The sequence below is a fragment of the Heterodontus francisci genome, chromosome 9, assembly GCF_036365525.1.
Source record: "Heterodontus francisci isolate sHetFra1 chromosome 9, sHetFra1.hap1, whole genome shotgun sequence".
In the NCBI taxonomy this organism is placed as follows: Eukaryota; Metazoa; Chordata; class Chondrichthyes; order Heterodontiformes; family Heterodontidae; genus Heterodontus; species Heterodontus francisci.
The window spans coordinates 23,658,056-23,684,691 of NC_090379.1; the positions used below are offsets into that span (position 1 = coordinate 23,658,056).

At 41.7% G+C, this 26,636-nt stretch overlaps 1 protein-coding gene across 3 annotated transcripts in view; it reads right to left on the reverse strand.

Annotated features, from left to right (window-relative positions):
- Positions 1-3,426: 3,426 nt before the first annotated feature.
- The window catches only part of trip11 (thyroid hormone receptor interactor 11), a 143,559-nt gene continuing 120,349 nt past the window's right edge, over positions 3,427-26,636 (reverse strand). For 2 of the 3 annotated variants that reach the window (XM_068038692.1, XM_068038691.1), the window contains exons 17-21: positions 17,672-17,753; positions 15,576-15,690; positions 13,828-13,956; positions 6,877-7,024; positions 3,427-5,441 (exon numbers count right to left, since the gene is read on the reverse strand). In XM_068038692.1, coding sequence (XP_067894793.1) covers positions 5,236-5,441; positions 6,877-7,024; positions 13,828-13,956; positions 15,576-15,690; positions 17,672-17,753 — 680 coding nt within the window. In that variant the 3' untranslated portion in view covers positions 3,427-5,235. Of the gene's footprint in view, positions 5,442-6,876; positions 7,025-13,827; positions 13,957-15,575; positions 15,691-17,671; positions 17,754-26,636 lie in introns of those variants that run through there. The other variant, XM_068038693.1, reaches the window with a different exon arrangement.

Here is a 26,636-nt window from a genome sequence, read left to right on the forward strand (position 1 = left end):
ATTGTGTGGAACATTCACTTCCCTGCTAAATGCATTGGAAAACAAAATAAAGATTGTACATAAGGCTCCACTCTGGCTGACCCTCTTGTCTTTTAAGGCAGCATCTCATCCTTGAACAAACCTCTGGTACCCTTCCAATGTCACATTCAAGTAACCATTCTTCCTGTGTCAGCACTGGTGCATCAATGTCAGCAGATGATTGGATCGTGGGGTGGGATTTCATCTCCAATATTCTTACATGCATACTTTCACAAAGGGCCAGAGACATTGAGGCCAATTGTAGTTACTCACTGTTGGCCAGCACCGATCAAATCTGGGGACCTCTGGGCTACATGGCTCGGCACCACACTATTTAGTGCATTTATCCACTGAACCATTATAAAAACTCCAGATGGGCATTTTTACAGAAAAGCTGACTACAGCTGCATTTTATAACATTCAGGACTACTTGAACTGCAGTAAACAAGTCACCACTTCTACTCATCATAAGTAAAGGAGTGAACACTTAAGATCCATTGAAATGCATGGTTAAATTATTAAAGAACCTTATTTTCACTGAAAACATTAGCATCCAAGCCTATTATTTGAATACTGCTCCAGCTCCACGCACTTCACGATATTGCCCAGAGAATTAAGTTACACATTTCTAAAGCTGTTTTAATTCAGTCTAACAATGTGCCTTTATCCCTACTTCAGCAAAGCATCCAGTACCTCACTATAATTGATACTTTTGTTTCCTAAATCCCCAGCTATCCCTGTTGGTCTTTAAAGTGAAGCCAGCACTAAATTATTAGTACTAGATTATGGGTATTTTTGTGTAAGAATGCGTGCACATGAAATTGAATTCACTCAGTCAATAGAGAAGCATCTTCCCACCTTAAGAGTTAGCACTGGTTTCAAATGTAGGTCCAACAAGTGAAAGGATGATATTCATTGGGCCTTACACATTTTTGACAAATCAGTCTTAATCTAAATTCTCCAGCCTTCCATATATGTGAATATACTCTCCATCTATCTGCAAATGAGCTGTCTAGATGAGATGTAATGCTTTTCAATAGGGAAGGTGGATTGAAATCAATGGCACTAAACTGGCAGTCTCAGAGAAGCGATAAGAATGGTTGGTGGAGGAAACAAGTCAAATGATATAACTGGTCTTCTGAAATTAAGCTTAAGTTTCATTGTTGAGACACAGATTTATTCTGAACATGACCCATGCTACATTTGAAGTAAAAGCATTTGCTGCTGCCACGAGGTGAAAACACAGAACGGTGTTTCAGTGCCCTGTGTGCTTACCACCATTTCTTCAACAAGTGCGCAGCACAATTTCAAAAATTAAAAAGGAGTTCCTGCGTGGATCAAATGGTTGAGTATTTCACCTTTACAGGTTTCAGAGTACAAGTTTACAGGCTCAGCGATAGGCAGAGAAATGAAAGGACTTGCATTGATACAGCAGCTTTCATGATCTGTGGACATTTCAAAGTGCTTTACAACTAATGAGGTACTTTTTTGACTTGCATTCACCGTAATAAAGTTGGGAAATGCAATAGCCAATTCGTGCACAGCAGGGTAGCAAAAACAGTAATGAGATAAATGATTAGGTGAACTGTTGTTTTAAGTTATGCTGGTTGAGGGATGAAAAGTGGCCAGGATATTGGGGAACTCCCTTGGCTCTATTTTGCTTTGCTCTGTTATGCCAATCTGGGAGAGTAGATGTTTAACATCTCATCTGAAAGATGGCACCTCCAACAGTACAGCACTCCTCCAGGAATACATTGAAGAGTTTGCCTAGATGATGTGCTCAAGTGCTGCAGTGGAGCTTAAACCTTCAAAGTGTTAGCTAAAGTTCTGCTGGTAGCACTCTCAGCTGAGTCACAAGGTTGTGGATTCAAGTCCCACTCCAGAGACTTGACTACAAAAATCTAGGCTGGCACTCCAGTGCAGTACTGTGGAAGTGCTGCACTGTTGGAGAAAGGCAATTGGACATGTACTTGAAGAGGATGAATTTACAGGGTCTTGGGTAAAAAGCTGGGGTGTGCGGGACTCAGCTGGACAGAGCTTTCAAAAAGCCAGCACAGGCATGATGGGCTGAATGGCCTCCTCCTGTGCTGTAAGTTAGGCCACAGCTGGTGTACCGTGTATAGTTCTGGGCACCGCACTATAGGAAGGATGTGATTGCACCGGAGAGGGTGCAGAGAAGATTCACCAGGATGTTGCCTGGGCTGGAGCATTTCAGCTATGAAGAGAGACTGAAAAGGCTGGTGTTGTTTTCCTTGGAGCAGAGAAGGCTGAGGGGGGACATGATTGAGGTATACCAAATTATGAGGGGCATTGATAAGATAGATAGGAAGAAACATTTTCCCCTTAGCAGAGGGGTCAATAACCAGGGGGCATAGATTTAAGGTAAGGGACAGGAGGTTTAGAGGGGATTTGAGGAAATGGGATTAGATTGGACAGGTGCTTGATGGTTGGTGCAGACGCGTTGGGCCAAAGGGCCCATTTCTGTGCTGTACAACTCCATGCTGTCTTTCAGATGTGTCTTTAAACCAAGACCCAGCCTGCTTTCTAAGGTGGACATAAAAAATTCCATGGCACTATTTCAAAGACCAGAGAATTATCCCCTGTTTCCTGCCCAATATATAACCTTTAATCATCACAAAAAGAAACAGATTATCTGGTCATTACCACATTGCTGTTTGTGGACCCTGCTGTGGACAAATTGGCTACTGCGTTTTCGACATTACAACGGTGACTACACTTCAAAAGTACTTCACTGGCTGCAAAACTCCATGGAACCTCCTGAGACTGTGCAAGGCGCTATATAAATGCAAGTCTGCCTTTCTTCGGACTCAAGATGTGAAAGCAATCCAAGGATGATACCATGTCAACGAACAAATAGGACTTTGACAGAAAGGCAAGCCATCACATCACCCTTCTGGGTAGCTATATACACACCTTAACTATACAACATTTCTGAAATAATAGTTTAACAAACAATGCCTTTGTTTTGCTCCATCTTTAAGATCTAATGTTAGAAAGAAAATAGTGTAAATTTTAATGGGGCCCCTGATGCTCGTCACCTGCACAGACTGGTTTAAAATTCCACTCTGCAAACCTCTAACCAGCCTGCAGTCACCATGTTTACTTACAATCAGCAATAGACACTTGGTTGAGGTAACAGAAAGCTTCCCACAACTGTGGAACGATAACGAGAAAAGCAGGTCATCACTTTCAGCATAGATGGGGGAAAATAACATTAGAATCTCAAATAAGAAAATAAAATGAATTTGCATTATTAGGGTCACAAATGAGCTTTGGAGAGATTAAGTTTGTAAACCACTACTCTAACTTTAAACAGTTGATCTTCAGAAGCTCCAGGACTTTGGAAAAGATTACTTCTCAGACTAAAATGGAGGTACATGCCCAATCTCAAATCAGAGTCTCTTTTAATGCTTAATAACAATTGCAAAATACAGAAAAAATACCCAACACCAATGCTGCGGATTAATTTCTCTTGGGTTTCGATAATGGTTTGCATTTTGAGACATACACAAACTCCCAAATCATTTTAATAAAGAACCTGAATATTTTGACAAAATTAGACCATTTACTACAATAAATTTTAATATAAGAGATGCTGCTCTTCAGGCTAACCACAATATTATACATGAAATGTCATATTAAATCAGTTATAGATAATTCAGAGCTTAAATGTGTAGACATATGTCAGATGGAACACAAGTTGTGGAAACAGCAAACAATTTATACAACGATTTCTGTTGTAGACTGGTGACTGCTGTCTTTCTCACTGATGCAGTGAGATATAACGAGACTAATGTACAACAGAAAGGCTTGGAGTGACTCCACAGTCGGAGGTCCAAAAACGTACAAATTATTCCAGCAGAAACATAATACAAAATGTGATAGATCATCTGACCAACGTCATCTGCACACAAATTACAGATCTCTTTGCACTAATCAGCATCAAACACATTAAAATTATATTCTGCAGGCATGACTAAAAAAGATTGCTATCTTTTACCATGCAGCTGAAGTATCGGCCCAAATTACTTATTCCAATTTTAGTTTTCAATGAAATCTTTTGTACCTTTGGGATCCAAGTTTAAAGTCTGTTGTACTAGGGCATTCCCATCAGGCCACTGGAAATGCTCAAAACAAATCCACTTGGCAAACAAAAAAAACCTCAGGGGCACATGTTGGGCTGAGATGACTCCATCGTCCATTAAGAACATATTCATTTCAAGCTTCAAACAAGCATCTTGCAGCCAAATTCCTGGCAGTTCAAAACTAAAATGAAAAATGCTAATGAGTTACAAGACCTTTCTCTTTCGAATCATGGGACATTTACAATGATTTTATATGGAATTCACCCACTCAACAGGAAGAGCAAAAAGAACAAAACCTCCTGTATTAAACCAACATTTTCATTTTTATTTAGGTTCAGGACAGTTAGCTGATTCAATTTTTAATTAAGGGGCTTCAGCAAATCTCTCGATCCTCCTGGAGAAGATGGAGGGAGTGGGGTGAAGAGTCACTTCATTCTTTTCCCAAAACAAAGGAAAAATGAACCATAGCAAAGCTTGTCCACCACTCGTGCTATCTTGGTCACACAGCTAAATGCAGTGACAAAGCGTAAAATAAATCATTTATGGCAGAAAACACATACAATAGTACAATAACTTACAAGAGGCAGTCCAGTTATAGTAAGCTTCAAGTATGCAACACTGCAACTGTATTTCTTTGGAACTCTACTGAAGAGATTTTATTTTTTCCCCAAGAGAGGGTGCACGGAAATCCATTACTGTGTACAGCTTGCAACTTTGAAATCCCATTGGGATTTTGAAGGGATACTAAAACTCAGCAGCATCTGTAAATTTCTTTTGAACTGTAATTACCGAACACCACAGTTCTCCGTTAAGTGCCAGATTTCCCGTACCTGCAATCATCAATAATGCTCACCTCATGTGCTTCGTGCAAGTTTTCGTAATTATGTTTTTGGGGAGTGTTCGATACCTTGGGCTAATCCTTCCCTAAGTGGATTGTAGGCTGGTATTCCTTGAATCCTTTGCAGGCTTAGCTTGTCTGACTGAAAGCACATTTACAAGATGTAAATAACGCTTGGGAGACTATGCACATACTGCAGAAGGCCTCTCTGTGCTAGTGTAGTCTATAGTGTCATTTCACTTTAAAGTGCTGTAGTAGGTTGCTCCAGTTGTTTCACTGTTTGAGGAGGTCTTTAAGTACAGCCCCAGCACTGGAATCTGAAGACACTGGCAGAGGTGTGAAGGTGGGAAGGGCACTGGAGATTGGTTTCATGAGGAGATGGGGGGCCCCAGCAGCACTAGAGGCTGCTGATGTGATGAGAGGGATGGCGGCAGAACGTGGAGCCAAGAAAGGATTGACATCAGACTTTTTCACTGCACCTACGAATAAAATTCAACAGCATTATTCATGCTATTAATTATACTATGCTAAGGAAATCAGATACTGAATGCAGAAATGATTTGTGCTGTATGTCTAGCTGTTGGTGTTCAATAATTGGAATGTCGCAAACAATTAGTCTACAGTGCCCATTTCCAAACACTTCAAATAACTACATACTACCAGCAAACTCTGGGTTGCAAAATATCACAAATCCAGTCAATGCAACCTGCAAGCTGTCTAGTATAGCAAAGCTCAGCATCAGTAAAGTTCATGAGAGGAAGCCCCTGGGGCTTGTTTTAAAACTCTTGCTTGGGATCTAACATTCAGACAAATAGCTTTGTTTTATCAGCTGACATCATCCAAACACACAAAGCAAAAAAAAAATTCTCTTCATTCACCTTCTGTATTGCAAGGGCACAATAACATATTTTGCTTTATATTCACAAAGCAAATCATTTTCTTCTAATAGATAGCCAACTGAATAAAGGAGGAATTTAAAGCATTTGAAATAAACTACAGAATGAAATGGAGGAAGGAGGCTATTCAAACCCACCAAGTCTGCATGGGTTCCTTGAAACAGCTATCCTATTAGTCCCACTCCCCTGCTCTTTCCCCATATACCTGCAAAGTTTTCCTTTTCAAGTATATATCCATGCTATGATGGTGCATTTAAAGGGCTTATTTCAGAATGTGACCGTATTACATAGAACGTACAGCAGAAAAACAAGACATTCTGAAACAGACTAATTGGTCTATGTTCCACAGGAGCCTCCTCCCATCTCTCCATCAAATCCTAGCAACATATCCTTCTTTGCTTTTCTCCCTCATGTACATGCCAAGCTTCCCCATAGATGCATCTCGGCTATTTACCTCAACTACCCCATGTGGTAATTAGTTCCAAATTCTTACCACTCCTTTGGATAAGGGAGTTTCTCCTGAATTCTCTACTGCATTTATGATTGACTCTCATATTTATGACCCTTAGTTCTCGTCTCCCCCATAAGTGGAAACATCTTCTCTAGACCTACCCCATCAAACTCCATCATTTTAAAAACCTCTATTACATCACTCCTCAGCCTTCGCTTTTCCAGAGAAAGGAGCTTTTTCCTGCCAAGTATAACCTCTCAGTTTTGGTATCATGCTTGTAAATCTTTTTTTCTTCCTCCAGTGCCTCACTATCCTTTTTACAAAATGGAAATCAAAGTAGCTCACAGTACTCCCAGTGTAGTCTAACCAAAGTTTGATACAGGTTTAACAGAACTGAAAAGCAAAGAAATTATATATCTCTCTAGAGAACCCCAGTGCTTTTTTTTTGCTTTTTTAATGGTATTATCCTTCATCGATACTTTGTAGTTATTTGTATATCTGTACCTCTTTATGTTTTAATATTAGTTGCAGAAGAAATAAAGAATGCAACGTTATAAGTGCCTGTACCTGCAGTATGACCGGAAAAGCTACTGGATGGCTGGCTGCTTCCAGATGTGGCTCCAAGCGAGTGCATATCGTGAAATGGAAGCTTCGGAGGAGGAAGGGAAGGTCGAGATTCTACTTCCAGGAACTTCACAAACATTTCAGAGAAAGACTGCAGGGAAAAATACAGAGGTACCTGGTATGATAATCTGCTTCTTCAATGTCTATACCTCCAATAATGCTGTTCTGAATGAATTCAGTTTAACCGCACACCTCAAGATTTACTTAGATTAGTGACAGAGGGCTAAGCATAAGAATCACAAAGGTCAGAGATTTTAGTGCAGGAGGCCCTTTGGCCCACCGTGTCTGTGCATTAGATCCACATCAGAGCTATTTACTCAATCCCATTTCCGTTTTTTCCCTGTATCGCTTAATTTTTTCTTCGTGTGTTAACTTAACCCTTCCTTAATCTTCAGGATTGACTTGGATATGTACATAACAACAGAGTGGATTATAAAAGTATTTGCTTGGTGGCAAAGAATCTCGGGACACCGTGATGCTAAGAAAGTCACCATCTAAATTGGAAGTTCTTGTAATTGCGGAAATGTTGCCTTTGTCTTAGTTTTTTGAATTCTCTCCCCAATGCTCTTCCAGACCTCTCGCTGCCTTTAAAAACTTTTTCAAAATCCATCCTTTCAACCAGACTGTTAATCAGCTCTCCCCAACTACTTTCAGCATCATTCTTTTAGCCCTTTTTATTGATTTTCTTTCCCTGCATTTTCTGTTAGAGCCATTATACAATTGCAAGTCATTGGAGTAGTGCATTCCATATCCTAATAACTTTTCGTCTTAAAGTTCAGAGAGATGGGGAAAGTGCATAAGATTTCTTAAGTTTCCTGAGCAATGGGTTGGGTGGTTGGGGGGGAGGGGAGGGTGGGGTGGGGGGCAGTAAGGGAAGGAAAGAAGCAAGAGACGAAGAGATGGCAACAGTGAAAAAGGAATTAGCATCATGCCTGTGGTTCATTTGCAGTTGACCCACGCTGGGCTTTCTATGAGGAACAGCAGCAACGAGCTTCAGATGCAGCTGGGAAGTGTCAGATAAAAGAGTAACTGTCACCAGCTGTGGGGGTCAATCTTGGAGAATTCAATCAGACTCCAGCAAAACGAATTGGTGAGTTTAAGTGTTACAAATAGGTATGATCGAAATACAATGACGGAAAATTTTGTAGAAAGGGTGCGCATAGACAATACTAATTACACACATAGAAATGAAAGGACTTGCATTTATATAGTCACTGTGGGCAAATAGGCAGCCAATTTGCACTCCAGCAAACAAAATAATAACAGAATAATAATCTATTTTTAGTGATGTTAGTTGAGGGATAAATATTGGCCAGGACACTAGGGAGAAATACCCTGCTCTTTGTAAACTGCCATGGGATCTTATGCCATCCACCTGAGGGGGCAGACAAAGCCTTCGCTTAAAATCTTATCTGAATAGAGTAACTTCGACAGTGCAGTGCATCCTCTGTATTGCACAGTGAAGTGTCAGTCTGGATTTTGTGCTAAAGTGCCTAGAGCTGGACTTGAACCAATTACCTTCTGACTTAGAGGCGAGAGCGTCACCAAGCCAAGGCTGCACTACTGGTCAAAGAGGATATCACAGCTGTGCTGAAGGAGGGCACTATGGAGGACTCGAGCAGTGAGGCAATATGGGCAGAACTCAGAAATAGGAAGGGTGTGGTAACAATGTACTACAGGTCTCCCAACAGCGAGCGTGAGATAGAGGTACAAATATGTAAACAGATTATGGAAAGATGTAGGAGCAACAGGGTGGTGGTGATAGGAGATTTTAATTTTCCCAACATTGACTGGGATTCACTTAGTGTTAGAGGTCTAGATGGAGCAGAATTTGTAAGGAGCATCCAGGAGGGTTTTCTAGAGCAGTATGTAAATAGTCCAACTCGGGAAGGGGCCATACTGGACCTGGTGTTGGGGAATGAGCCCGGCCAGGTGGTTGAAGTTTCAGTAGGGGACTACTTTGGGAAGAATGCTAAATTGGGGGAAGGCCAACTATACCAAAATTCGGCAGGAGCTGGGGAATGTAGATTGGGAGCAGCTGTTTGAAGATAAATCCACATTTGATATGTGGGAGGCTTTTAAAGAGAGGTTGATTAGCGTGCAGGAGAGACATGTTCCTGTGAAAATGAGGGATAGAAATGGCAAGATTAGGGAACCATGAATGACAGGTGAAATTGTGAAACTAGCTAAGAGGAAAAAGGAAGCATACATAAGGTCTAGGCGGCTGAAGAAAGACGAAGCTTTGGAAGAATATCGGGAATGTAGGACCAATCTGAAACGAGGAATTAAGAGGGCTAAAAGGGGTCATGAAATATCTTTAGCAAACAGGGTTAAGGAAAATCCCAAAGCCTTTTATTCATATATAAGGAGCAAGAGGGTAACTAGAGAAAGGATTGGCCCTCTCATGGACAAAGGAGGAAAATTATGCGTGGAGTCAGAGAAAATGGGTGAGATTCTAAACGAGTACTTTGCATCGGTATTCACCGAGGAGAGGGACATGATGGATGTTGAGGTTAGGGATAGATGTTTGATTACTCTAGGTCAAGTCGGCATAAGGAGGGAGGAAGTGTTGGGTATTCTAAAAGGCATTAAGGTGGACAAGTCCCCAGGTCCGGATGGGATCTATCCCAGGTTACTGTGGGAAGCGAGAGAGGAAATAGCTGGGGCCTTAACAGATATCTTTGCAGACACGGGTGAGGTCCCGGAGGACTGGAGAATTGCTAATGTTGTCCCCTTGTTTAAGAAGGGTAGCAGGGATAATCCAGGTAATTATAGACCGGTGAGCCTGACGTCAGTGGTAGGGAAGCTGCTGGAGAAGATACTGAGGGATAGGATCTATTCCCATTTGGAAGAAAATGGGCTCATCAGTGATAGGCAACATGGTTTTGTGCAGGGAAGGTCATGTCTTACCAACTTAATAGAATTCTTTGAGGAAGTGACAAAGTTAATTGATGAGGGAAGGGCTGTAGATGTCATATACATGGACTTCAGGAAGGCGTTTGATAAGGTTCCCCATGGTAGGTTGATGGAGAAAGTGAAGTCGCATGGGGTCCAGGGTGTACTAGCTAGATGGATAAAGAACTGGCTGGGCAACAGGAGACAGAGAGTAGCAGTGGAAGGGAGTTTCTCAAAATGGAGACGTGTGACCAGTGGTGTGCCACAGGGATCCATGCTGGGACCACTGTTGTTTGTGATATACATAAATGATTTGGAGGAAAGTATAGGTGGTCTGATTAGCAAGTTTGCAGACGACACTAAGATTGGTGGAGTAGCAGATACTGAAGGGGACTGTCAGAGAATACAGCAGAATATAGATAGATTGGAGAGTTGGGCAGAGAAATGGCAGATGGAGTTCAATCATGGCAAATGCGAGGTGATGCATTTTGGAAGATCCAATTCAAGAGTGAACTATACAATAAATGGAAAAGTCCTGGGGAAAATTGATGTACAGAGAGATTTGGGTGTTCAGGTCCATTGTTCCCTGAAGGTGGCAACGCAGGTCAATAGAGTGGTCAAGAAGGCATACGGCATGCTTTCCTTCATCGGACGGGGTATTGAGTACAAGAGTTGGCAGGTCATGTTACAGTTGTATAAGACTTTGGTTCGGCCACATTTGGAATACTGCGTGCAGTTCTGGTCGCCACATTACCAAAAGGATGTGGATGCTTTGGAGAGGGTGCAGAGGAGGTTCACCAGGATGTTGCCTGGTATGGAGGGCGCTAGCTATGAAGAGAGGTTGAGTAGATTAGGATTATTTTCATTAGAAAGACGGAGGTTGAGGGGGGGGACCTGATTGAGGTGTACAAAATCATGAGAGGTATAGACAGGGTGGATAGCAAGAAGCTTTTTCCCAGAGTGGGGGATTCAATTACTAGGGGTCATGAATTCAAAGTGAGAGGGGAAAAGTTTAGGGGGGATATGCGTGGAAAGTTCTTTACGCAGAGGGTGGTGGGTGCCTGGAATGCGTTGCCAGCGGAGGTGGTAGACGCGGGCACGATAGCGTCTTTTAAGATGTATCTAGACAGATACATGAATGGGCAGGAAGCAAAGAGATACAGACCCTTAGAAAATAGGCGACAGGTTTAGATAGAGGATCTGGATTGGCGCAGGCTTGGAGGGCCGAAGGGCCTGTTCCTGTGCTGTAATTTTCTTTGTTCTTTGTTGATATCAGAAAATAATGCATTGCACAACCGTGACAACTTTAAAAATTGCTGCCATGCATCAGCTGAGTGGAGCATCTTGATCTGCATATAGAGTCATAGAGTTATACAGCACAGAAACAGGCCCTTCGGCCCATCATGTTTGTGCCGGCCATCAAGCACCTAACTATTCTAGTCCCATTTTCCAGCACTTGGCCTATCGCCTTGCATGCTATGGCATTTCAAGTGCTCATCTCTATACTTCTTAAAGGTTGTGAAGGTTCCTGCCTCTACCATCCCTTCAGGCAGTGTGTTCCAGATTCCAACCACCCTCTGGGTGAAAATTTCTTTCCTCAAATCCCCTCTAAACCTCCTGCCCCTTACCCTAAATCTATGCCCCCTGGTTCTTGACCCCTCCACTAAGGGAAAAAGTTTCTTCCTATCTAACCTATCAATGCCCCTCATAATTTTGTATACCTTAATCATGTCCCCCCCTCAGCCTTCTCTGTTCTAAGGAAAACAATCCTAGCCTTTTCAGTCTCTCTTCCTAGCTGAAATGCTCCAACCCAGGCAACATCCTGGTGAATCTCCTCTGCACCCTCTCCAGTGCAATCACATCCTTCCTATTGTGTGGTGCCCAGAACTGTACACAGTACTCCAGCTGTGGCCCAGCTAGCGTTTTATACAGCTCCATCATAACCTCCCTGCTCTTACATTCTATGTCTCGGCTAATAAAGGCAAGTATCCCATCTGCCTTCCTAACCACCTTATCTACCTGTGCTGCTGCCTTCATGGACAAGTACGCCAAGGTCCCTCTGACCTTCTGTACTTCCTAGGGTCCTACCATCCACTGTATATTCACTTGCCTGGTTAGTCCTTCCAAAATGCATCACCTCACTTCTCAGGATTAAATTCCATTTGCCACAGCTCCGCCCATCTTACCAGCCCATCTATATCGTCCTGTAATCTAAGGCTTCCCTCCTCACTATTTACGACACCACCAATTTACTGGTCATCTGTGAACTTACTGATCATACCTCTTAGATTCACGTCGAAATCATTAATGCACACTACAAACAGCAAGGGTCCCAGCACCGATCCCTGCGGTACACCACTGGACACAGGCTTCCACTTGCAAAAACAACCCTCGACCATTACCCTCTGTTTCCTGCCACCAAGGCACTTTTGGATCCAATTTGCCCTGGATCCCATGGGCTCTTATCTTCTTAACCAATCTCCCATGCGGGACCTTATCAAAAGCCTTACTGAAGTCCATGTAGACTACATCAACTGCCTTACCCTCATCTACACATCTAGTCACCTCCTCGAAAAATTCAATCAAGTTAGCTAGATACGATCTCCCCCTGACAAAGCCGTGCTGACTATCCCCTGCCTCTCCAAGTGGAGATTAATCCTGTCCCTCAGAATTTTTTCCAATAGTTTCCCAACCACTGATGTTCGACTCACCGGCCTGTAATTACCTGGTTAATCCCTGCTACCTTTCTTGAATAATGGTACCACATTCGCTGTCCTCCAGTCCTCTGGCACCTCTCCTGTGGCCAGAGAGGATCTGAAAATTTGTGTCCGAGCCCCTATCACATCCCTTGCCTCACACAACAGCCTGGGATACATCTCATCTGGGCCTGGGGATTTATCCACTTTTAAGCCCACTAAAGCATCTAATACTTTCTCCCTTTCAATGTTAATATGTTCAAGTATATCGCAATCCCCCTCCCTGATCTCTACACCTACATGGTCATTCTCCAGAGCGAAAACAGATGAAAAGTAATCATTTAAAACCTCACCTATGTCCTCCGGCTCCACACACAGATTGCCACTTTGGTCCCTTATGGGCCCTACTCTTTCCCTGGTTATCCTCTTGCCTTTAATATACTTATAAAACGCCGTAGGATTTTCCTCTCTTGTCATGCCTCTCCTGTTTTCAGTGCTCCGAATCTGCCATAAGCCTCCTTTTTTTCCTGATACAATACTCTATATCCCTCGACATCCAGGGTTCCCTGGACTTACTGGTCCTACCCTTGACCTTAATGGGAACATACTGGCCCTGAACTCTCACTATTTCCTATTTGAATGCCTCCCACTGGTCTGATATAGACTTTCCTACAAGTAGCTGCTCCCAGTCCATTTGGCCAGATCCTGTTTTATCAAATTGAAATCAGCCTTCCCCCAATTCAGTACCTTTATTTCTGGCCCGCCTTTGTCCTTTTCCATAACTACCTTAAATCTTAGAGTTATGGTCACTATCCCCGAAACGCTCCCCCACTGATACTTCTACCACTTGTTCAGCTTCATTCCCTAGGATTAGGTCCAGTACTGCCCCTGCTCTTGTAGGACTTTCTACATACTGGCTCAAAAAGCTCTCCTGTATGCATTTTAAGAACTCCTCCCCCTTTAAGTCTTTTGCACTAAGACTATCCCAGTTGATATTAGGTAAGTTGAAATCCAATGTCTACAAATTCCAGTAAATAAAATAAAACTGCCTCTCTGCGCCCCACAATAAAAGTTTACTAAGAACAATCCTGATACATGAGAATGATCACATGCTATACCCTACTCCAAGAGTTCAACTGGCCATTAGAAAGCACACTGGCTTTTGCTTTTGGCTTTTAGTACCATATGAACCCCTCAATGAGACTACCATTTAATAATTAATCTACAGCATGTTTTGGTCTCTTTACTATATATCTTTTTAAACTAACTATACATGAGAAAGTATGAAGAGAGCAGAACTTACGCTGTTGAAGACTATCTGCTTGTCTGGCCTCTGGGGGGTATTTGGTACACTTTGGGTTCCACTAGCTCGGCTAACACCAAGCCAACTAGTGACCCATCCAGTAACACCGCGATGCTCGCTATCCAAGAGCTAGTAGAAACATAACACACAAGTTAAAATTGTAAATATAAAACTATTACAACTGAACTACAGAAAATGCAACCATCAACTTGCCTTGATGAAGGACTCATCATTTCATTATTTGTACTTGACAATTGTACGGGCATGGAAAAAGCTTTCTCTTCACTATTTTTAATAACAAGTATTTAGCAATAATGTGTGCAGGAATAAATTGTAATTTGCAAATTATTACATAAAATACAAGAGGCTGTGTCAAATATGGATGCCTGCAAAATGCAGAGCTGAGGACTGATGTATCCTGTTATAAAGGAATCAGTGCCAAATGAATGTCACGTGATGTGAGAAGAGTTATGTCTTAAGGTGTTCGACAAGATCATGACGAATTAATGTAATAATTGTTTTACTGATTCATTTGCCAATATACTGTTGTGAGGATAGGACTCTGTCTTTGATAATGCTGTAATCCGAGTAAATTTTAAAGGTGCAGTAACTCACAGTTTTAATAGTAGTTTGAATAGTTCTAAAGTGTAGGCTGAATGTTTGAGCAGACCTCCTGCCAAAACAGGGTGGAGTCTCAGGGAAGTGCAAGTCATTAATAACAAACTTGTGAGCCACAGCAGCAATTGCTATTGTCTGTATAAGATTGATGATAAATGTTACAATTGCTGGCTGTTGGTTCAAACCAAAGAGAGGCAGGAGAAAAAAAGAATGCCGCTAAAATATGTTGGATAGGAGTAGGAAGATCTATGCACAATTGAGCTCAAGATGTGTAACCTTGCTGGCTAAGGAGGAAAACCAGAATTTGAGCTGGTGTGGGCAAAAACGATTGGACTTGCAGTCAGATTACCAGCACTTTGGGGTATAAAGGTAGGTAGGTTGTGGAGAGTCAGGTTCAGAGGGAGTAGAAGTCAAGACAACACCTTGGCTTGTATGGGTGGACATAATGCTGGCAGGAGCCTAACATCCATTTGGCTAACGAAGCTGAAAAAGAAAAAACAGGCAACACAAGCTACTCTGTCCAGTAACCCAACAGGTGATACAAGATCTGTTTGGAACTGTTAATTACAGCCTAGACACTGTAATGTGTTGGTCTCTGCTGTGTGCCAATACAAGATTTGCTGTGACCAATTGGTATCAAGTTTGAATCTCTTGAAATTCTGGTGCAATACAGGTGTTATACTGCTCAAGAACTGTCGCCTGATTCTCAGTCAAATTGAATTGCATAGATTCACAAAGCCACAGGGCTCGTCAACTGGAATGTACTTATGGTATTGGTAACAGTATTTCTAATTCCTGCATAAGCTGGTTTATGTCTCAGTCAATCTGCCATTCAAAAAAAAAGTAAAATCCATCAGGCTTTTCATATGCACTTGGCTTTCAGAGGAATATGACATTTGGAAGAGCAGAAAAATAGAAAATACAACTTTACTGAAGATTTGGTACACAAAGAAAATTAAGATTAAAGAGTTTACAGTTTGCATTACTTTAGTAGAAAATATAACAAAAACCACAAAAATGTCAGCACCATGGATGGGATTTTTTTTTCAAGAAAGCAAGTCTAAGCTCATTAGAATGCCCTTGCAATTTTACTAACTGCACTGGAAATAGCAGTGACCATATTGTCTTACCTGATTAATTTCTTCTTTCTTAAGTCCCAGAACACTTCCCAACAGCCGCATTGCTTCATTACGCTTGTTCTTCGGAGTATGGAAGTAGCCCACGAACAGATTTCTCATCAGGACCCTTTCGAAGAAAAGCGAACTGGTTAATACAACAAACGCAACAACAAATCCATATTTGGATTGGTTGACATGCAAGATAACAACACTTCTGCTTTTACTGTATGGTGCAATGGTACTTTTTAAAAACATACCTTCCAAGACATTGTGAATTGGGCTGTTGAATTCAAGTTACAAATACTGAAAGTTTTCCTTCTTAAAAGTGATCAAAATTGTTTTAATGGTTACCCGCTTCATTCACTATTCAATATTTACTTCAGGACAATTCAACAAAAACAGAATCAACTTTTAGTAGGTATTCTCATGCTGTGTGAATATGCAAGTTCATTGCTGACAATTTTAACATCCCTGCAAATTCCCTCAGCTGCTTATGATTAAATGCACCCTGTGATGTGGTACTGAGCCACAGCTATAGGTCTCAAATTCAATCACCAAACTGTTAGAGGTTAGCTGATCTCAAGTGAGGCAACAGTAGAAAGGTAGAACAACTGGCCTAGCAATCTATGATGTAAAAGGTTGGGGGTGCAGGATGGGTGGTGAGAGGGTGCACATGAAATAAGTTGGAATTCTCCCTTATAATGACTATCCTTTGACCCCTGCTGTCAAGTCTGCATGTGTAAATACTGGATGACGTCAGGATTTAGCTTGAATGTGTCGATCTCCATAGGTGAATAGCCTGTCGACAATCTGTGTCTGGGCTCACAAAGACAGTAGTTACCGATGGAATCACATACCAGGAAGTCAGGACCTTCAGTAAATTGGAGAAGCAATAACTTTTTTTGTTTTAAATCATTGTAATTGCACATAATGTAGAGCAATAGCAAATTCTCCCCATTGTTTCAATGGACAAATGCAGCAAATGCTGTGGGATTGAGCCACTGAGACCAGGTTAGTTCGCTCCTCTGCTCTGTGCCTGATTCAGTCAAGGCAATTCTAAAATAGCTCAATATCTCAGGCTTAGAGGAGAATGGAAAAAGGTTAGGGATCCTTCACCAGAGTACCATTCAATGACTACTACTGGAAAATGTGTGCTTGTGGATGCCTGACAAGAACAGGATTGGGCTTGGATCTGATGCTCTTTATGGTGAAACAGTCTACTGAAAAAAACATTGTCCGAACTCACCAATTAAGAATAGAGTTGCTGGTAGCTGTGAGCTGTACTCCAGTAAAGGTCAGGAAGGCATATCATGCCGAATAGAAGTACAAAGACACAAAATGGTGGGGTGGCTGCAGATGATCTCAGCATTCATATTTGAGTTTATCAATCATAGAAGAAAGCTCGATCTCAGTGATGAACCCCAACCAAAATGTGTGCTTCAAACCCAAACAACAGATGACTAGCCGATAATTCATAAATTAACAACATTTAGAATGCTATAAAATGCAAAGATTACACTCTTAATCCTAGCACAAAAAGCTTAGCCAACAGTAGGTTGTTACAAAAAATACTTTGGACGCTGAAAATCTGATTTATTTCAGAAAATGCTGGAAATACTCAGAAGGTCTGGCAGCATCTGTGGAGACACAGTTAACATTTCAGGTCGATGACCTTTCATCAGAACTGGAAAAAGTTAGAAATGTAATAAGTTTTAAACAGGGAATGAGAGGAAAAAACAAAAGGGGAGGTCTGCAACAAGGTGGAGGGCAGGAGTGATTAAGTGACAAAGGGAAAGGCAAAAGTGGATGAAAATGGGACAGGTAAAGAAACAAAAGATAAGTCTAGAGTAGGTTATTACAGTTGTTCAAATAAGTGTCACTGAAAGTCAAATGTTTCCTAATGTTTTGCTTCCTGACAGGTTGCTGCTACATTTCAAGTTGAATTACTTCAATCCAGAGTAATCAGAATTCTCCTTTCACTGCATGACATAACCTAATACCATCCATTCAACATGCTGGTCTTGCTGGACTACAACAGCCACATTAGGATTGCAAACAAACTATTAATCTATTTTAGTCAGAAAATAAAGATGAGCATCAGTGCTTACTTGTCAATTTTACCTTCACTGTTGTTGACTAGGTTCAGTAGCTTTTTCTGAGCATCTTCCAACATGTCCTGTTGAGACACAACTATAAAAGAAATACAAAAGATTAATGGAGGGAAGTTTTTTTTTTAAGATCAGAAAACAGTAATTTGCCATTTAACCAAAAGCAGACCAGAACAGCTAAAGTGATCAAGCTCTAAAATCGTACTGACAGAAGCCAGTGTTTGAGGCCTGCAAGGTGCTCACAATCCACTAGCCTCAGTTTTGGTGAGTTTCAATAATTCCAGCAACGCAGCCACATGCCAGTGAAACATTCCAGAAAAGGAACAATGCTCAGTCCTGTTTAGACAGCCTTGCCTAACTAGTCAGAGTATACGATATTCCCAAATGCTATGCAAAAGGGTAGGAAAGAGGAGGGTAAAGAGTCAAGTCTGAGGTATGCAAGGTTCTTTGTTTCTATGTTTCCCCTTTATGACAAATGATTATATTCTGACCTAAAAAATCCTCAGTATTATGCAGTACCCCAGTACAAATCACTGCCTTCAAGTCAGAAAATTGACTATAGAGACACTTTGTTTAAGTCTCCATGCATTGCCTTTTTTCCAATGGAAAGAGATTTGGTTTTCTTAGCCTCTCTTCATAGTACAATTGACTAAAACCTGGAATTATTTTGATGCCTTTTTTGAACAGCTTGACTTTTCCAGAAACAGAGTGACCACAATGGAGCACCATATTCAATGTGTAATTTATGATGACTTTACAGTGCAACAGAAAAATAGGAAAAGTGCCTGCCTCAAGTTTCACATTTTCATTCCCAAAGTACATTTCTTGAAATCTTTTCAATAAAACTTAGAAAATATCATTTTGAAATTAAAATCATTTACATCTTCTGTTACGTTTATACGAAAAGTAAACATTGCAATTAGGAACCTAACTTGGTACAAAATTGCATCACGGAAACAATTTCATTTTAATACGTCACGGTGGCAACAGTAACTGACTGCCATTGAGCAGGTGAATCATCCTCGGCTGGGATCATAGTGAAGCAAGAATGAACAAGGCAGGCTTACTAAGTTAAGGTTACCACGCTCTTAATTTCATGGAATAATAACCAAGCACACAACTCAAATTAGGAAACAAAAACATTTCCAACCGAGAGCATTGGGACTAATATCTAGAGTTTGGCGTTTTGTGGCCAAAGATGTGCATTTTAATTTGAAGTTGCTAAAACATCATACCATGATTTAGAATGCCAAGCCAACTTGCACATAGGACAGGTCAAAATGGAAGGGTTGCAGCTCCAGTTATAAAAAGATGATATAGTTGAGATTACATATAAGTCTATAAAAAGGAAAGTAGCTCAAGTAAACACTGGTTCCTTAGAGGCAGAGGACCAGTAATTAAATGAGGAATGAGGAAATGGCAGTGATATTGAACAAATATTTTGTGTCTGCCTTCACAGTGGTGGACACAAATTACATACCAGAAATAAAGGGTAACCAAGGAGCTAGTAAGAATGAGGAACTTAAAGCAATTAAAATCAGCAGAGAAAACATATTAGAGAAACTTAAAGGACTAAAAGCTGACAAATCCCCAGCTTGACATCAGTCATCAGGAAAATGCTGGAATCTATTATTAAGGAAGTCATAACAATGCACTTAGATCACAGTTTGATCAGACAGAGTCAATATGGTTTTATGACAGGGAAACAGTGTTTGACAAATTTTAGATTTTTGAGGATGTAACTAGCAGAGTAGATAAAAGGGAGCCAGTAGGTTCAGCATACTTGGATTTCCAAAAGGCATACAATAAGGTGCCACACAAAAGGTTAATATGCAAGATAAAGGTTCATAGAAGTGGGGGTAATACATTAGTATGGATGGTGGACTGGTTAACAGATAGGAATCAGACGGTAGGGATAAACGGGGCATTTTCAAGTTGATAGGCTATAATTAGTGGAGTGCCACAAGGATCAGTGCTGGGGCCTCAAGTTATTTATGGTCTAGATTAATGAGCTTAGGTGAAGAGACCAAGAATAATGTATCCAAGTTAGATTAGTATTGTCAGCCAGGTGGGAATGCAAGTTGTGAGGAGGACACAAAGAGGCTGTTAAGAGATACAGATAGGTTAAGAGAGTGGGCAACAACTGGGGAATCTAGAACACGGCGCACAGTCTCGGGATAAGGGGTCGATCATTTAGGACTGAGATGAGGAGAAATTTCTTTACTCAGAGGGTTGTGAATCTTTGGAACTGTCTACTCGAGGGTTGTGGATGCTCCATCGTTGAGTAGATTAAAGGTTAAGATAGACAGATTTTTGGTCTCTCGGAGACAAGGGATATGGGGAATGTGCAGGAAAGTGGAGTTGAGACAGAAGATCAGCCATGATCGTATTGAAAGGCGGAGCAGACCCGAGGGGCCACATGGCCTACTCCTGCTCCTAGTTTCTATGCTCCTATGTGAGAGAAGGAGTGTCAACAAAAAGGTTGTGAAACAATTTTGATGCAGCTGAATAAGGGAGGTGGTCCAAAGGTGATCCTTGGTTCCAGTTATAGGCCACCAGGATATTTCTGTAGAAAGTGAACAGGGTAGTTCAGCAACACAGGGCATACTGAGAGAAAATTAGAAGGGCAGGAGAACAGGATAGAATTGATGCTTTGGAAGATTTAAATTACCCATCCAGTAAAGAGGGGAAGCCAAATTTGGAAGGAAGTAAAGCAGTCAACAATTGCTTCCTAACTCATGATATAGAGGTCAATACTAAGAAAACTAATTTATTAAATTGAGTCCTTAAGCAGTGAATCCAGGATGTCAGATAGATGCATGTGGGATGCATTTGTAACATTGGTTTTATTACCAGATTTCAGGAGGCCTCAATTTTCAGGATACATTGGGATATCCCTTAAAGTAGAAATAACAGTGGAAAAATTAAGTTTATTTAAATCTGGACTTATATGCATATTCCTTGAATAAAAAGGAGGGTAGATGGTGCAGTGAAACCTGAATAGAGGTGTTCACAGAGAAAATACCCCTCGCCCATCACTTGATCAGGCTGACCTACACTGGCTTCCAGTCTCCTATGTCTCAAATTTGAAATTTCTCTTCCTAGTGTTAAAACGCTGGATAACTCTGCATTCCTCCAATGTTGGCCTCCTGTGCATAGTTGTCCTTCGTCCCACCATTGGCAGCTCAGTCTTCAATTCTGGAATTCCCTTCCTAAATCTCTCCACCTTGCCTCTCCTCCTTTGACACACTTGTTTAAACCCCCTCTGACTATACTTTGTCACCCCTCACACCATTATCATCATCTTTGGCTCAGTGTCCCTTGTCTAATTAAGTTTCTGTGAAGAGCCTCGGGATGTTTTTCTACATTAAAGGAGCTATATAAGTGCAAGTTAATACCATTAAAATTTCTCTCAAAGAAATATTTCACTTAGTACAAAACCAATAACTGCCAAGAGAGTTAGTGCATGCTCAAGGTACAGACCAGCTAATAAAGCCACTGTTAGAAATGTTAAAAGGGTATTATAGAAAGAGGATTGTGAGCTGATACAGTACTAATGGTAAAGCTTTAACAGTTAGCTCAGAAGCCTGTTACAGAAACACAGAAAATAGGAGTAGGCCATTTGGCCCTGCTCCGCCATTCAAAAAAGATCATGGCTGATCGTCTAATTCAGTACCCTGTTCTGTTTTCTCCCCATATCCCTTGATCCAGAGGCGGGAAGAGTGCACAGTCTTCCTCTAGTTCCACTTCTCCACGGGTCACAACACACATTTAAATGTTTTACCCAGTTACCGACAGGGCCAATTATATACTTTATCTATTTTTGTTTCAGAATAAAATACACCAACCCGTTTTCTTTAATAAACAACAAAATTATTAATTTATTATAAAACAAGACTTCCGACAGTGATATTGTTTTAACATACTGATGTGGCATATGGTCCACTGAAGCGTGCTTGCAGTGGTTCACCCTGAAAAGGCAGTAATACGAACACCTCATCCCCTGGTTGAAATGGTCGGGTCTTGGCATGCTTGTCTGCCCATTTCTTCATGGTTGTCTGGGAAGCTTTAAGGTGCTCCTGAGCCACTTGGCAGACTCTTGACAGCCGCTTTCTAATACATAATCTAACATGTAAGATTCATCCCTCTGTTCTAAAAACTTATCTTTGATTAGTTTTAGAGGACCTCTTACCTCAACTCCATAAACTAATTCAGAAGGACTAAAACTGGTAGATTCATTTGGTGAATCCCTAGTGGCAAACAAAAGAAATTCCAACCCTTTACCCCAATCATGGGGATATTCATGACAGTATGTCAAAAGTCCGAGTGTATCAGGCCTGTGTCCTCAGTACCTTGCTCTATGGCAGCGAGGCCTGGACAACATATGTCAGCCAAGAGCGACGTCTCAATTCATTCCATCTTCGCTGCCTCCGGAGAATACTTGGCATCAGGTGGCAGGACCGTATCTCCAACACAGAAGTCCTCGAGGCGGCCAACATCCCCAGCTTGTACACACTACTGAGTCAGCGGCGCTTGAGATGGCTTGGCCATGTGAGCCGCATGGAAGATGGCAGGATCCCCAAAGGCACATTGTACAGCGAGCTCGCCACTGGTATCAGACCCGCCAGCCGTCCATGTCTCCGCTTTAAAGACGTCTGCAAACTCGACATGAAATCCTGTGAAATTGATCACAAGTCGTGGGAGTCAGTTGCCAGCGTTCGCCAGAGCTGGCGGGCAGCCATAAAGACAGGGCTAAAATGTGGTGAGTCGAAGAGACTTAGTAGTTGGCAGGAAAAAAGACAGAGGCGCAAGGGGAGAGCCAACTGTGCAACAGCCCCGACAAACAAATTTCTCTGCAGCACCTGTGGAAGAGCCTGTCGCTCTAGAATTGGCCTTTATAGCCACTCCAGGCGCTGCTTCACAAACCACTGACCACCTCCAGGCGCGTATCCATTGTCTCTCGAGATGAGGAGGCCCAAAAGAAGAATGCCCCGATCATTGCTTTGAGGGTCTGATGGCACCGTTCTAAAGCCCCTTGCGACTGTGGGTGGTATGCTGAGGACTTTGTGTTATACCCAGATTACTCAAAACTTACTGAAAAATTTTAGACATAAAATTGGAACCTTGTTTCGACTGGATCTCAATCCGTAATCTATATCGAGTGAAGAACAGGGGTTATCTTGTCTACCACTACCTTAGCAGAAATTGTTCTCAAGGGAATGGGCTCTGGGAACCGAACAGCCATATCGATAATAGTGAGTATATATTGATGTCCCACTTCTGTTTTCGGTAAAGGTCCCACACAGTCTACCAACACCCTACAAAATGGTTCCCCAAAATCAGGTATGGGAAGTATAGGTGCTGGTTTTATGGCAGGTTGCAGTTTTTTCCACAATCTGGCACATATGGCACATTTTACAAAACTGCACCACCTCCTTGCAAAGACCTGGCCAGTAAAAATGTTGATCTATACGTGATTGGGTCTTCTGGATCCCCACATATTCCGCCATAGGAATTTCATGGGCTATCCTCAATATTCCTGGCGATACTTGAGCGGAACCACTATCTGGTGAACCACTGTCTATTCTTCATCCACAGGTCTGTGAGGAGGTCTCCACTTCCTTATCAGAATCCCATTTTTAATATAGTAGCCTTCCGGAACTCCCTTGACTTCAGCTAGAACCGATTGTGCCACTTTACTTGACCAGAGAAGACTTACTGAACTTTTCTGTCGGATTATCCAAATCCCCAAAGGGCAGTACAGTGGCGCAGTGGTTAGCACCGTAGCCTCACAGCTCCAGTGACCCGGGTTCGGTTCTGGGTACTGCCTGTGCAGAGTTTGCAAGTTCTCCCTGTGACCGTGTGGATTTATGCCGGGTGCTCCGGTTTCCTCCCACAGCCAAAGACTTGCAGGTTGATAGGTAAATTGGCCATTGTAAATTGCCCCTAGTGTAGGTAGGTGGTAGGAGAATTGAGGGAAGGTGGGGATGTGGCAGGGAATATGGGATTAATGTAGGATTAATATAAATGGGTGGTTGATGGTCGGCACAGACACGTGGGCTGAAGGGCCTGTTTCAGTGCCGTACCTCTCTATGACTCTAAAGTTTCAGATATTCTGTTATCGGTCTGCGGTGCCAATTTGACCTCCAGAAATGGAACTTGTTTAGCCATTGCTCGGGTCACTATACATGAAGGAAAAATTCCTGGAACCTTTTCCTGCAACTGCTCTGTCTCTTTGACTTCACTTGGTCTTTTCCATGACTACTGGAGAAGCTACTACCTTCACTCCGGCCAAATCATTCCCCAGGAGTAGGTCAACTCCATCTATAGGCACACAATGGACAATTTCTACAGTTACTGTCCAGACAATTACGTCACACTCCAGGTACACACGATATAAAGGTACAGGTAGATACTCCCCGCTGATACCATTCACTAAAACCTTGGGATTCAATGTGCTCGCTGGTGGAAAAGTCATGCCTTTCCCCAGCAAAAGAGTTTGGGTAGCTCCTGTATCCTTAAGTATATTGGTTTACCTGACTCACTTGAGGGATAAGAAATTACTTTTCCTTTTGACAAAAATTCCCTATAGCTTTCAGATTTTTTTGTACTTGGCCTACAGCTGCAGTCAGAGCTTCTCAGGTTTGTGGGGGTGATGGGAAAAGGGTTTGGGCTTGTGGACAAGCTCGCAATCATCAGCGATCTCAGCTGCCTTTCTGGCTCGCTACATGGGTTCTTACTAGTGGAGGGAGTGAATTTTTAAATCTTTCCAGAAGAATTATTTCCCTAAGGGTCTCATACGTGGTCTCTACCTTAAGTGCTCGCATCCAATGATCAAAGTTAATTTGCTTTACTCTCTATACAAGTCTGCCCAGGCTGTTTCCGGAGGTTCTGAAATTTCTGCCTTTAAGCTTCAGGGACCAACTTGTAAGCAGCGAGAATAGCCTTTTGTACAATCTCATAATCTGCAGAAACCATGGCGTAAACTTCATGAGCTCTGCCCATCAACCTGCTTGGCATGAGCAGTGTCCAGTTTTCTTTCGGCCATCTCATCTGTTTAGCTTTCTTTTCAAAAGAAATGAAAAATGCCTTTACACCCCTTTCCCCAAACTTTAGTAGGGCTTGCACAAATTTAAACAGCTCCTCACTGGGTTATGGGTTGAAGTCAGGTCTTTCCTCCTCAGAATTTCCATCAGGGTCAAGGGCATTTTCTTTTCTAGTTCCAGCTTTTTAAAAAAAATTAGAATATGCTTTCTCGTTCCCTTTCTTCTCTCTCCTGCTGCTCTGCTTACTCCCTTTGAAATGCTCTCTCTTTTTCCTTTTCTCTCTCCTGCTGCTCTGTTTGCTCCCTTTGAAATAGCCTTTCTTTTTCCTTTTCCCTCACCTGAAATTCTAGCTCTAGCTTCCTCCTGTCCAACTGAAACTGTGCCAGTGTGACCTTGTCTTCTTCCGATTCTACTCGTCCCTCTGGCTCTTTGACTTCAATCTCCAGCTGTCTGGCCTCTAATCTCTGAATTTCAGCCCACCTAGCTTCTGGTCCAATATCTAACTTCAAGTGCTCCGCCATACTTGACAGCTCATCAGGGGACAATACATTTAAAGAAGCATAATCTATTCCAGACTGCTGCACAAACGCACTTGCAACAAAAGTAGTCATTCCGGTAGTGTAAATTTGAATGCACAAGAAACCTGGTGTTTTCCTTTTCCCACTTACAATTGCAATTAGTCAGCTTTGGGTTATTCCAGACCGACCCCCAATTATATGTTACGACCGAGGCTGGAAGAGTGCACCGTCTTTCTCTAGTTCCACTTCTCCGCGGTCACAATATATATTTAAATGTTTTACCCAGTTACCAATACAGTCAATTATATACTTCTATTTTTGTTTCAGAACAAAATCCACCAACCAGATGACTTTCTTTAATAAACAACAAAATTATTAATGTATTCTAAAACAAGACTGATTCAATAAAGATGCAAAGCTTATTAACACAAAGGTTGAAATATGAACATTCCCTTCTAAATAACACACACACCCAGGTTAAAGAAAAAAAAAGACATTTGATCTGCAGAGATCACTTTACAAAAAAAAAAAACTTTGGCCAGATACTTGTTAATTCTTCAAGAAAAAGGATAAGATATGGAATGTTCTCAAATTGCCCTTTGGTCTGGTGTCCAGGTACACGGAGATGGCTGTCACTGGCTTCTTTCTGCAGCAGTTCTCTTCAGGCGACGTAGAGGAAGAGTCTGGCAGGTTTTTCAGGAGAAATGCTGCATCAGTTTCTCTAGCTCTCATACTGAATTTTCAGTTTCTCAGGAGGTGGAAAAGAATGAGCTGGTGGCTTCTCTCTCTTAGCAGGTTTACACCCCAACTGAACTCAAACAATATCCAAAAACAAAAACAAAACGCCTGAGCCATAAAACCAGACACGTGACTTCTCTGAAAACAACTTTAATAGTCAGCAAGGCTCCTTAGGTTGATTCAAACTTCACTGTTTAAAAACAAACACTTGCTGGAAGAGGCAGAGTCCCAAGTATCCTTCCAGTGAAGCTTTTAGAAAGAAAAAAACAAGTCCAGCATCTCCTCAGTTTTTTAAACATAAGTCCTCAAAATTATTCATAATGGAAGCACCTTCATAACAAGCCAGATAAATGATTAAGGACCATAGAAGTCCTCTGAGAAATTTAGCTGGACAGGTTAAATAGGAGGGACAGACAGGCATGAGGGTCAGAATATGGGTGAAGTATTAACTGAGTACTTTGTATTGTTTTTCACTATTGAATATAACAGCATGGTGCCAGTGATGCCAGATAGGAGTGCTGGTAAAACTGACTCCATAGGAATAAATGCAGAAATTGTCTTGGCTAGGATTAAAGCATTCAAGGCCAATGGAGTGACTGGACTGATGCCATTTATCCCAGAGAGGTTAAGGTATGGGAGGTGAATTAAGCAAATTACTAATAG